This window comes from Danio aesculapii, chromosome 7, assembly GCF_903798145.1.
Source record: "Danio aesculapii chromosome 7, fDanAes4.1, whole genome shotgun sequence".
In the NCBI taxonomy this organism is placed as follows: Eukaryota; Metazoa; Chordata; class Actinopteri; order Cypriniformes; family Danionidae; genus Danio; species Danio aesculapii.
In genome coordinates, this window is record NC_079441.1 from 22,093,189 (window position 1) to 22,107,619 (window position 14,431).

The 14,431-nt window shown below is 36.4% G+C and overlaps 1 protein-coding gene across 8 annotated transcripts in view; it reads right to left on the reverse strand.

Moving 5' to 3' along the window:
* Positions 1-14,431, reverse strand: part of si:ch211-200p22.4 (phosphatidylinositol-binding clathrin assembly protein) — a 101,473-nt gene that overhangs the window by 57,786 nt on the left and 29,256 nt on the right. For all 8 annotated transcript variants that reach the window (XM_056461281.1, XM_056461280.1, XM_056461277.1 and 5 more), the window contains exons 3-5: positions 3,459-3,534; positions 3,266-3,368; positions 2,954-3,047 (exon numbers count right to left, since the gene is read on the reverse strand). In XM_056461281.1, the coding sequence (XP_056317256.1) occupies positions 2,954-3,047; positions 3,266-3,368; positions 3,459-3,534 (273 nt within the window). The remainder of the gene's footprint in view (positions 1-2,953; positions 3,048-3,265; positions 3,369-3,458; positions 3,535-14,431) is intronic.

Genomic DNA, 14,431 nt, shown 5'->3' on the forward strand with positions numbered 1-14,431 from the left:
TGCTTTTCACTGATGCAAGTTTTAATTGTTTGCCTATATTTATATACACAAACAATAGCATCCAAAATACTGAGGTCTGTAATATTTCAAATAAACTGTTATTCTCCGTCATCTATGATAGTGTAGAGCTGCATAACACATTTTTTCTGGCTTTATGGGCAAATTAAGTGTTTTTGGTGATAAATAATTCCATTATTTTCTAAAGTTTTCTAAAATTTTCTAAAATAGTTCTAAAAAAGCAATTCTTTGCTTATTTAAAAAAATGTTGGGCCTCTTTTTTTCTGACTGGCTATTTGGACTCATCTCCACTTACATTTGGAAATAATTCGATACACCACCGCTAGGAATAATGATACGTTTAATTTTTGAAGATTCTTTTTTTTTTTACATCTGATGCAATGCCTCAAAACTGTTATGCACACTGGTTTTGGAGCAATGATAACAGGAAATGTTTCTTGAGGGGCAAATCAGCAAATGACAGTGATTTTGGAAGCAGGCTATATGCAGGAATCCTAAAGGTCAATTTAATACCTTTTTAAGACTTTTTAAAAGACCTTCTCAGAATATTTTAAGACCTCATTGCCACTTCAAGTTCTAATCAGTATCAAACCTTTTAACTTAATAAACAGTTGTAGTTAAATAAATCAATGGAGCACAACTGTGCAAAAGAACTCAGATAAGCTCGGAAGAAACAAATCTTGAAAGAATAAATTACGCGGCTGTTTTCTGTGACATGTGACAGGCTTTAGCCACTGTTTAAACTCGTCTTTCTCCAATTAAGAGTACGCAAACTTACATTTTTCCATATGTTTCTCTACATGTGGAGAGCGTCACATTACCTTCCCGCGTTTGTCGCAAATTAAGTGACATTACCGAGCTTGGCCAGATACACACAAGCCCGAATCAATCGAGTGGATCGAGCACACCGTAGTTAATATATATATATATATTGGATATATCTCTATATATATGCTTTTTTAGAGTCAAACGTTTTGGACAACACTTAAAAACGCAATTAAGAATTTAATACCTTTTAAGAGCCTTAATTTTCTCATAATTTATTTATCAACTTTTAATACTTTAAGACCCCACGGACACCCTTTGAAAAAAACATATGACATCGAGGGTGCTTTCACACCAGCACTTTTGGTTCAGACCTAAGTTTGTTTGACGTTAGAGTTCAGTACGTTTAGCTAGCGTGAACACTCTTCTGAACTCGGGTGCGCACCAGTGAACTGTACCCGAGTCCACCTGAAAGAGGTGGTCTGGATTATGGCTTGTGCAAACTGTGGTCCGGTTCACTTCTAGTATGAATGCAATCGTACCAAATAACGCAAGTGAACCGCCGTACAAAAACTATAGTTTTCATAACTTTCATTCGTGTGTGTGTGTGTGTGTGTGTGTCTGTGTATCACGTACTGTACCCTGGTGACAAGCGGAACCGAGGCCATGTCTGCTTGTATCCTCCAAAAACAGCTTCTTCAGTCAGTCATCGCATCATGTTCTAAACGTTTATGATATTTTTGCAGCAGATGGTCGCTTTCTGCATGTCCAAAACCGAAATATTCATTAAAAGCAAAACGACCGCGAAGTCCGTACGTCTTTCCGTTTTGGCGCTTTGGTTTCGTGTCCATCACCTAGCAACAACCGTACACGCAACAGAAGCTCAACGACACAAGCGCACCGGGTTCAGAAAGAAAAAAAGACAATGTGAACACAAATCAGCCGAGATGGTGGCAAGGGGGACAATCGAATTTGAGTTCAGTCCAGGCAATTGAACCAAATGTGAAAGCACCCTAAGACTAAAGTATTGATTGCTGAAAACTACATTTACATTTTACATTTAGTACAGTGGTCCTAAACCTATTATATCGCTGCAGACCAGTCAACGCTTGACAATTTTACTAGAAACGGGGGGAGCAGTGGTTCGTAGGTTGCTAGGCGACCATCAACAGTTTTCTCAGAGGATGACAAGCTAACAAAACATTGCTGTCACTCTGATACAAGTTTTCTTTATGGATAAAATTACAAAGCACTGCAGTGTTTAGGCGTTCTGTGTTTGCTTGAGATAATTAGACGACCAAAATGTTTATATTCCATACAAGCTGAAGCCGATCGGTCAGTTCTTGTCACATGACTCGCAGTGTAGTCGCAGGACTCATTCAACTGAGTGCATACCTCCACTGGAAATTACTAACTTGCGCGAACTCTAGAAAAGACATGATATGCGAACGGCCCCTAAAAGGCCGCTATCATTTGCAATCTTCAGCAGTTGATCTTCTTACACAGACATGGTGGATTCAACTGATTTGTTGAGAAATGGGTTGCGGATCCATTCCTTGGCAGTTCACGGGAAAGAAACCTTCCAAAGACGTCTGTTTCCTACTCATATTGCAGCCTGTAGGTTTGGGCGCTCAAGTGACCGAGATGTAAGCAAGAGAATACAGCCATTTTTTTAAATAAAAAAAGATAGTTCAAACTAAGGTAATGAATAAAACGAAAATAATTAATGGGTTCTTGTGCAGGCCGGTACCAAATGTTCCACAGACCGGTACCAGTCCACGGTCCTGTGGTTGAGGGCCACTGATTTAGCACACGCTTTTTTCCAAAGCAACTTAAAACTAAGTTCCAAAATTATTATTATTATTATTATTATTATAGTATTACTATACTACTGTATTATATACTTACTATAGTATTATTCCACAATATTAAAGTTTTTACTCTATTTTTGATTTATACAATGCTTTCACAATCAAAGAAGTAACTGACCCCAAACTTTTGATGAATAGTGCTTTGCCTGCCTTTTTTGTTATTTAATATGACTGTAAATATGCATATAGCAAATATTATTGGGAACTGGCATACAACAGAGACCAAAAATAAAAAAATTAAGTCACTGATCATCACACAGGAATATTTGAAACAAACATGAACTCTTTCCTCCACAAACCTGGAAATCCAGCAGCGCGTCCAGCTGGTTTTGAATGATAGGCAACGTTTTGATCAGCTTCTCTGTGTTCATGGTGCGCATGACTCCATCAATACTGCACCACAAACAGATAAACAAACAATCACAACTCGCCACTTACTCGCAATCTTAATTAGTGCTTTAAAAAAACAAAAAAAATCAGCTACTTAATCAGCTTTTAAAAACTTAATTATCGGAGTAATGAGCTAGCCTGATTAGATTGTGCCCTGCTGAGACGATGTGTTTGAACACAATCTTGACTGGAGGCAGACAATATGACGGAGTTTTACCCACCCTCTCTTCATCTTGGTGAAGTCCACAGCTACCAGCCTATAGGAAAGAGCTTTCTCGTTGAGATATCTGCTGTACCGCCTGATGAACGTGGACATGTCATAGCCTGAAGGAAAAAAAGCACAGGGTTTGTCATCAGCGTGTGTATGCATACAACGCTCTACATGCAGGAGAGATGTTTACATTTCTCGCATACCTTGCAATGCACCTTTATCAAGGAAATTGTTCAGATTGAAGAGTGTGTTTCTTGAGGCCAGATACTGGATGAAACGCTGCGGGTACAGAAAAGACAATCAAAACACTGACATGAAAGGGTTGTGCTGGACGCGAATCTGCAGCTTTTAATCTGTCAGTGCGAAAGAGAGCGACTTCATCCCTGACATGCGGAAACTCCCCGCCGCTGAATCTGCAGTACACTGTGTGAAATCTAGACCTGTGTACAAGATCAGACTCCTCTGAGCTTTCTTTGAGCTGCCAAGTATGTCTGCTGCAGATCCCCTCCTTCGGTCTACTCACACAGCTGAGGGTTTAGGAGAAGAGCGAAGACAAGAATGCAGCATTCTGTGTGCTGTTGGGAATGATGGGAGACTTGAGAATATGGAAGATTTACAATAAGATATGATGCATTCCAATCATCTAAGTTGATCTGAAGGGTATAGCAAAAGTGAAGGAAAAAAAAAAGTCACAGCCCTCTAAACCATTTGGTATCAAGACTGTGTCGATTTGATTGTATCAGATTTGATTGCGACGCTAATCTACCCTGATGTATGCCGGAGTGTAAGAAAGGACAGCCTCTGACCTGTCAATCAACCCGCCTTATGCCAAATAAGATAAATAGCTTACTGCTGCACGATTCTGACAAAAATGAGAATCATGATTATTTCTTTGCTTAAAATAAAGATCACAATTTTCTCACAATTCTGTAGATGTAAAATTAAGGTTAATATTAGGCTGTTATTTCTCAAACATCAAAAAAACAATAACAATATTAGGCCTAGGTGTAGGTCTACTGTTGGTTAAAATGCTAAATTTAGTGTAGAATTGGAATAATGGATTTGAATAGACTTTAAATTTGTCCTGGTCGCTAATGTACAGTAATTACATCAGAATACAACTATTCTTAATTCTGTCATAACTCACGGTCAGCTCACGTGCGATTCTGCCGCTGCGAAAACATCATTACATGGAGGAAATGAAAATTGGATGAATTATACCTAATAAATACAATATGCGGCCTCTTTCATCGCCATTTGCTGAGAAACGTATATAAAACAATGTGAAGATTTGTTAAACTGTCTATATGCTTCTCTCCTGAAAATATTGGCTAAATCAAAGAGATGCTAGATTAGGATTTTGTGGGGGGAGTCGAATCGAGATCACAATCTTTTTTTGATTAATCATGCAGCCCATTTCATGTTTTCTGTTAAAAAAAAAAATCATTAAATAAAATAATATAGTTACATTTTAATATAGCTTTGAAATTTGAAGTTCAGAATCGTGTTTGTTTAGCAAAGACATGTTTATGTGGCCAAATGTAAGTGGAATCATTTTCACAAATGAAATGTCTATGTAAACAAGCCATTAGGTAAGTGTATGGCTTAGGGCTGCATGTATTGGAAAAATCTGACATTCTGATGTTTTGTTTTGCCGCAATATACATAATTTCATATAAATAAAATTTCACCAGATAATTTAAATAGCTCTATTTTCATCTAGATCGACTGGGAAGTCTTTTTCTTTGAAGTGTATCTGCATAAATTATAATAAATTACAAGCAAAAATAAATAAATAAACAGTGCTTTATCGTTTTCCGGGGAGTCTAACAGTATTCAAGAACAGAAACTGTACAATCAAAAAAAAAAAAAAAGTCATCATTGTATAAATTATTATTATTTTAAAAACGATACAATTTATCTTTTAATCTTTAATAAATAATCTAATCCTGCGATGTGACTACTACAGATGCACACTGCGATATCGATGCACAAACTATATATTGTTCAGCCCTAATATGGCTGATGAGAGTATTTCAGAAAGTGCTGATCTACACTACAGGTATTTTCATGCACAACCACATGTAAGGTTTTGCAACTGCCTGTTACATCAACAAATTGGTACCAAGTAAACCTGTACAAAACAAATTCCAAATCATGTTTTTTACAAAGTGCATCTATAAATATCATTAAAAATGACACTACAAAGGAATCAGTCTAAAAGCAGAGCACAGTGCAACCTTGATCTTATTTTGTAAATCGGTGTACCGGAGAAAAGGACTCAGTAGGAAACGGTTTATACCAACTAGGAGGGAGCCTTAGGCTTGTTTCACCCCAGGGGAGAACCAGCATGAGGACCTGGTGACAGGCCCAGTGGTCAGGCAAAATCTGCTTGGCAAAGAGAAATAATTTGCCCGTGGCAAAAGAATTCAAAGGTCAAGAGTCAGTGAAATCACAGAAGGCTGCCAAAATGCTTTTGAACAAATGGGCTGGCAAAAAAGTGCTGCATTCTTAGAGCTCTACTTAAGTTTGCGGATCAGGAGTGGTGATCCACTGAATAGTAGGCTGACAGTCTGGTGTGTACATAAGCCACCCACCCTTGGAAAAACCAATGGTCTATGATCTCCTGGTGCCTGGAGTGGCCCTGGTCATGTGATTATGGCTTTGCGTATGATTTTCATTCTCTTTTTAGATTTTGTTCAACTAAATGGTAAAAATTCAAGAGGTGGGGAATGGTAATCTCAATCGGCAAGAATATAAGTAAGAAAATTCAATGCAGAAATATTCAAAAGAATCACTAGATCCAGTCAGTAATTAATGACATCAGACAGTTTTTCCCAACACTTAAATTCTGCATGCAGTAGAAGAGAAAGAGAGAACAAATATCTATGTTTGAATATTTTGTTTAGTAAAAATAAAATACAATAAAATTGTTTTATCTGCATACAGTATCATGTAAATCAGCACAGTACTGTAGATGTAATAAAATTATTATTTGGGGTCTTAAAAGTAAATAAGCAGTGTAGCCATGTCAATGTTTTTCAAAGGTCATCCCTCAGAATATAATAATCAAATTTAGAAAGTAAAAAAAAAACCTGATCTAAGAGTTTCCAGACATCCTCAATGAAAACCACTGATATATTTCTGCTTTGCACTCGTGCCTCAAATGCTGGTCTGAAATCCTTAGGGATCAGACGCGAGGCATACCGCATTCAGACCATGACGAAAATCCCCAAGACGGCAGCTGTGCAGAGCATGAGCTAGCTCTCTATGGCACTGTGGCTTAACCTTGGAGAGAAACCTAGAGAAGAATGCACAGCCCAGGTAGAGAGCGCCAAACAGCAAAGAATATTGCTCCATTCTGGAGTGCAGTTCAATATGGATTACTAATTCAGTGGATTCTGCAAATCCACACTCGCTCGTCTGCATGAAAGCCTCAATCTTTCTGCAATTTCGGGGGGTTTTTTGTTGTTTTTTTTTTACATTGCTGAGGTTATTCAAAATGGATGTCAGAAAGACGACAAATATAGATTGATAGGCCAAGAAGGGTCCCACATTCTCTGCTAGGCAAATAATTAATGTGAGAACAAACCTCAAGTAGTGTCAGAGTGAAGCATCATTTATTATTAAAGCAGGAGGCTCTCCGACGAGGAGCTTTTCTCTCCAAAACAGAGCTGCTTCTATTAACACACAGCTCAGACTGAGGGAAGATATCAGCAATCTGGCAACAGGGATTGCTCGTGTTTTAGCTGCTGATTTTGTGTGTGTGCAATCGGGATTGGATCCAGAAGCAGCGCTGTGAAATCTGTATGTGCGCGTGAGAGCACTAACCCTGCAGGGAACATGTGTAAATAGGCTGCATGATGATGCCCTGATAATGTGCTGGCTGCTGGTCTTCTCTCTCCCAATCCATACATGTACTGAGGTTTCTATGGATACGGTCTGAGCAATTACTGCGGTTAAAAAAAATAAAGGCTTAAAGAAAAGCAGCGAGCACAAAAAGATGATGACAGGATGTGAAAGGAGGCGAGTTACTCGATAGCGATTATTTTCGAACACAAAAACCATTCTGTAAGGTAAAGAGCTGGAATCACCTCAGATTCACAAGTGAAATGACTGTGCCAGAATCAAAACAGAAATGGGTGACCGAAAGAAACTTTACATAGCGTACAAAGCTGCTGCAATTACATGTTTTTAAGGGCCATGAAACCCTCGTCTCAGCAGAGTGTTTTCAGACCTCTAGTTTGAAAAGAAGTGAGGAAAGTGGGTGAGTCCAGCTTTGTTTAGGTGGGAGTGTCGAGTGGCAAAAGAAGGAAGGGTTTGCATGAAAAGGGGAGTTTCATTATGTGCAGGCGTTGATTTTCACAGCGGCAACACAAACACAGAAGCAGGGGAGATAGACAGTAACTACGTTTACATGGACAACGGTAATCAAAGTATTTGCCTTAATCTGAGTAAGACATTTATATGATTAAAGTGTTTACATGAGTTTTATTTTGAATGTTCCTTTCATGATGCCGTTTTACATGTTATAGCACATATATTGATCAAAGTTATTTTGTGACCATGCTATCCACGTTTCCTCTGGAATTTCATGTAATTTTGGGCATTTCATTTTTAATTTGTCGACTTTAACTGCAGTTTGGCTTTCACTTTCATTCAGAAACCTTTCATGCATGCCCCCTGTGATTTGATACGGCATGCCATATGGGAGAAAAAAAACCTCCGCATGTCTTGGTAGATGCAAAGACTCGGTAAGTGCAGAGAATAGCTTCAAACAGCCATGTGTGTGTATAGACACAAAATGTGTCGAAAATCCTACACAACAATAATAATTTGACTTGGGTGTTTACATGTTTACATTCGGAGAGCAGCATTTATAGCGGATTTTCAGTCCATAACGTTGTAGTGATATTAACGTACTGTAAACTTAGTAACTAAATCATTTTGCCTAAGGTCTGTCTTTAAAAACAGAAAGAGTACTACTGACGATACGAACTAACTTTGCCATCTGAATAAACAAACAAAGAACAATGATCGCTTGCTTACCAAATCCATAGACAGGACAATCAACACCAACTGGAACCGCGTCTTTTTTAAAAAACAACAAGAGGCAAATCCGGATTTCACCATTTACAGATTCGAAAAGCTCTTGGGTAAGAAAAATTTTCCTTACAAATGTATTTGTTGTGTGTTAACGGACCACTGTAATTCCCACATGAGGGTCCACGTGCCAGCTGTGCACTCGTCATGGGAAAATGGAAACAAAACCTTTGTTGCGGCACATTTATAAACAACACTGATGACCCATGTCTCCGAACAATTCTTCTTCCACTTGTTTTAAATAACGGTTGGCAACACAACGTGGTGTTTCTCTGCCGTCTGAACGCTGTAACAGGTAATAACATGATGATATAGCTTTCTTCGAAGCTATAACATGCATATTAATGAAGTTGCATCTCGTTCACAATAAAGAACACTGATTGGTTCGAACCAAGTCTTTCTCATGAATTAATGCTGATAACTCAAAGACGTCACATTGTACCAGCCGGTGCAGACATCCAGTCTGCACGCTGGAATTTACACAAGGATGTCATGGCTGTGACGCAGCTTCAAAATTCAAACTGGAAGAACAAATTTGCTCGAAATAACGCAAAAACCACCAATTTTCTCCTTTTGTGAAATATTTGTGTCCCAATAGTGTTTTTTAGCAACGTGGCACACATGCAGTATATGACTGTCAGCCTCTCAAAAAATGTGTTTTGGTGTTTCATGACCCTTTAAGGTGAGCTCATATTTCTAATTTGCTTGACAAATACTTTATAGGTGAAATCCAGTCAGTCATTCTTGTTTGTCAGTTTCACGTGAGGATAAAACATTTCCTCAGACTGAAATCACTTCTTTTTTTGCTGTTCACCAACTGCAGTGACTTCACAATTTCATTACTGTGACCAGTCCTTTACCTTTACTAAAAAACAAAACAAATAACAATGTATCCTCCCGCACACCAGTGTGGGCAACAGTTTCTCACAGAAATAAAGAGAAGTGACAAAGCATCAAGGTAATTGTGTGTAGGAGTCCCTCACCATTCCAATACACTTCCGCAAAAAAAGAAAATAAAAAATGTCAATGGTTCAATCCAACAAGGCGAGTCACCAATTCCCACATGTAGTTTACCCATACTCCCTATTTACCAATTGCTGATTAGTGAGCAGCAGCTGTTTGTTTTCTGCCCAGATTTGCCATTCCTGCCTGTAGGGTGGAGAAGGAAAAAAGTCATCAGGGGAGTGGGAGAATGCTTCATAAAGGTAATAATTACCTTACCTAGCACACATCGCTCACAAACAGCATCCATTATGCAAACGGATCCCACACAGAAGAGACATGAACTCAGTCAGCACATGGCTAGAATGTTAAACAGCCCGTTTTACAGCCATGTCTGAAAAAGCATTCAAAAACTGAATGAAACTGAATTTGTGGCACATTTTAGGACGCTCACAATTAGGAAATTTGGCTGATGATTAATTGTCCAAGTAGTAATTGTAATTATATGATTAACAGTCTGATTTGGTGCTCAAACAGAAATTTTGTCTGCGTTCATGTACACTCACTGGCCACTTTATTAGGTACACCTGTCCGACTGCTCGCAAATTTCTAATCATCCAATCACATGGCAGCAACTCAATGCATTTAGGCATGTGGACATGGTCAAGATGATCTGCTGCAGTTCAAACCGAGCATCAGAATAAAGAAGAAAGGTGATTTAAGTGACTTTGAATGTGGCATAGCTGTTGGTGCCAGACAGGCTGGTCTGAGTATTTCAGAAACTGCTGATCTACTGGGATTCACGCACAACCATCTCTAGGGTTTACAGAAAATGGTTAAATATGTAATTTGCTTACATTTAGCTATATATCTGATTTCAGAGGAAGGCTGGATACAAATGAGTATGTGTGCGAGTAATAAAAATAAATAAATAAATAAATAAAAAAAAAAATATATATATATATATATATATATATATATATAAAAAAGCCTGTTTTGTAAGTCTGTCTTGAACCCACACTGAGGGTACAGCAGAACCCAAGATCCCCCATATTACTGCTTAGGGAACACTGTAAAAAGCTTTCCCAATCAACCAGTAAGATGCGTCGTTATCACTTAACGTTTGATACAGTCAAGAGTGTTTTCTCTGAGCAGGCAAAATGAAAGGTTTAGTTCGTAAATTTGACTGCTTGTATTTAATGACAAAATTGTTTAAATTGAAAACTGTGGATGGAGTATCGTCAATGCTTTATGACGCATCGTGATAAGGAATTGAACCAAATCGATGACGTGTTAAACAGTAAATCACACAATGAGACCAATGTTGGACCACTCCCCTAATATACACACGGTGCATATGCATGCATGTATTTAAAGGTACATCATATTTAAGCATCCAGTGTATTTGGAAATTTACCACAATAGGAAAAGACACAAAAAAATACATTTAAATAAAGTTTCCATTCAAATATATATTTTTTAAAAATGCAATTGTGCTGGCAATGATGCACTTTCAGCATCATTACTCCTTTTATTAACTCCTTTCTACCTCTATAGTTTTCTGAAATAGAAGGCTTTAGTAACATTACACGTTACATTTAAAGTGTAATTTCAGAAAGAATTCCTAAAAATAAATCTATTATATATGTTTTTACTTTCACACGTGATCAAATTTATGCATTAATACATTTGATCACATGTGAAAGTAAAAACATTTATAATAGATTTATAAATGAGATAAATGTCATTACATCAAAGAACAGTGACTATGTTTACATTTACATCAGTAATCGAATTATTACCGCACACCCTATTGCGAAAAAAAAAAACCTCTGCATTTCGCGATGCAGGTGTCTGTGGTCCTTCACGAACTAGGTGCAGAGAATGTCAAACAGCCATGTGTGTGTATATAGACTATCCTGTCGCAAAATGCGGCAAACATTCTACACAAAGGTAATAGTTTGATTATAGTGTTTACACATCTGTACTGCACTTCAGTAATGTGTCTAAAATTGGCATACTCCACATGTCCTCAATTTCTGTTTAGTTCGATTATGATTTTAGTCTAATTAAACTAATCAAAAATTATAATTATTATTGGTGTCCATGTAAACATACTTTTAACATAGATCATATTAGAATGATTTCTGAACAATCATGCAACAACAACAGTAAACACAGAAAAATTAGATTTGCCTAAATAAATTCAAACATAAACGTTTTTAATTTTATGGAATTTTTAATAAAATTACAGATTTCACTGTTAGAAATCTTTTCTAATATTAAGTTATATGATTATTAAATATAGTATTATACTATGCCAGTGTTTAATGAGTTTATATAACCAAATCAACTACAAGGTCTTACTTTATCTGAAAAAACAAAAACTAATAAATAAATAATACACTAAATAAAATCTAAATAAACCATTATGGCTGGTTGCTAGCGGCAGTAAAAATCCATATTAAAGCATCTTAGTCAAACAGACAAAATTAAAGTTAGAGAAAAGGAGCAATGACTTACACCCAGTTACATGTACTATTGAATTATGAAGTAATACAGAATGCAAGATGTTGTAACTTTAACAGTAAGCTAATGCCACAGTTGCATTAAGCGCTGCGCATTTACAGGGTCTTATACACAGAAAGACATTAATTTAAACCATCACGCACAGCAAGGCAGAACTGCACCTTATTTCTGCATTTGGAAGAGCACAGCACGAATCAGAGAATGTTCCCTGTAGTTCTTCACAAAATCCCTTTACGTCACACCACAGATCAAAAGGCATTTTCGACAATGACATTTACACGGGTTTACTCGAAACAGATATTTAAATGCTGAAAGTGTTTAGTGGTCTTGTGTTGACATTAATCTTGCATGTTAACCAACAGAAAGCCTGAATTAATTACAGCGATAGCCTTAAACAATGCCTACAGCTATTTGGCTATTGATTAACATTATCCAGGAGCCCATGTGGCCAGTGTGACATCAGCTGTTCAAGAAAGCCACTTCAGACTTGGAAGTTAATTAAATTTTGATGAAAGATAAAAACGATTCATTTTTCCCATCTTAAGACTAACATAAACTACATAATAAGACCGGGAATGTGAATTCAAGTAAATACTGTCAAATATCATTTTTATAGGCACAGCTGCATGACCAGTGAGAAGACAATTGTGACTAGATCAGACAATAATACATGCCTAATGCTTTTTGTCTAAAGTATTTATTTCTTCGAAGTGACAAGTGTTTCACAATGTTTATAGCGCACATACAGTCTTAATTCCATTCAGTCTTCTGGTCTGCTTTTGTATATTTCAATCAGGGTTGCACAATACTGGAAAAATCTGACATTGCAATATTTTGCACTTCTGGGATATACATTGCAAAATATATACAATTTCACCAGATGACTAGAATACCTCTATTTTTAATTTTACTTCTCTACTGATTGGCATGATTCTCTAGGGAAACAAATCATGCACGGAAACATTACAAGTATAGCTAAATACAATAGATCAAAGATAAAAGTGAAATAAACAGTGCTTTATGGTTTTCAGTCTAATCAAATCGTTTTCAGGTACAAAAATGGAAAAAATCTGCTGTAAAATAACACCGCAAAGACTTTACTGTTTAAATAGTTTTTAAAAAAATATTCGCTATTAAAGATACAAATGGTAAAATTGTTTGTGTCTGAATGCTGAAACTGTTTTAGGGCAAATTATAAAAATGTGCAAATTATAAACTTTTGCTCCTTTATGACCAAATTCTGCAGTAACTCAACAAATCTCATGTATTTTGAACTAATATATATATATATATATATATATATATATATATATATATATATATATATATATATATATATATATATATATAAATGTTAATTAAACAATACAGAGCCTGCGATGGGACTAATTTCAATAACAAATAAGCATTTGTTTGGCCAATGGGAATACGTGTTTGTTTATCAGAAATAGTAGGCCTTTAGATTTAACTGGTCCAGTAAAAAGGGATGAAATGGCAGAATACAGTCATAAAAAGGAAACAGAAGAGCTATAAGAGCTATATAGAGCTATTTATCCTATATGGATGTGATCTGTCTGGGAATATTAAAGCACAACAAATGCTATTTAAATATCAAGTCTGCATGTTCTACATGAGTTTAATCTACTACACACAGACACAAGCATCCACAACTATGATACGTGTTAACAGTATTTGTTTTATCATGTGTCTCAGGGTATGTTCACACAAACTAAAATTACATGTTTGTTTGTTTGTTTGTTTGTTTGTTTAAAAATAAGTCTATTATTTTTTGTTAGTGTGGTGTGGACACTGCCATCTGAACCTTAGTGCTGCTAGCAAAACAAGGCATGGGAAACGAGTACTAAAAGATCTGTTTTTGAATGAGCTATACCTGCCACTATTTTGACTTCTTTATACATTTTATGAGCCAGTCCTCAACTAACAAAAAATGCCATCACATTAATCTACAAACAATGAGTGAATTTAGCCTACTACACAGCATTGTTTTGGATATTTTAGGTTGTTCTTTTGTTTTATTTTTTAATGGAACCAGTCATTTTTTGTTATAAACATGCATGACAATGTTTTCAAACCATCCACAGTTCCAAATATCCACAGAAAAATTCCACATTACATGTGCCAGGCCAGTATTCGCCACTATTAAATTGTTATTAATCAGTACTTGTAAGGAAGTGACAATGTGCCGTCTGCATTTGGCATGTAATGAGATGCATCTCAGCTTTTGTTTATGATATGAAGTAAATCCACACATTGCTGATAAAGCAACAACACTACACAACTGTACTCTGTCAATGTTGAGTTTGTTTGTTTGCACTTGCTGTTTATCTACACACCCCTAAACAAGTACTATGCATGTGCATACTGTTTTGTTGTAAGGGTGTTTACACGGACATGACATGGGCAGTGTTCAAAAAAATAAAAAATAAATAAATAAATAAATAAATATATCTACTCTGAAACACGCTTTCACATTTATGCATTTCCTTTTTTTTTTTTAAATGTTGTCAGGTAAACAAAAAGGCAAAAACGTAAAGAAAAAAAGTTTCCAGCATTTGGCTGAAAATGTTTTTCATAGACACGG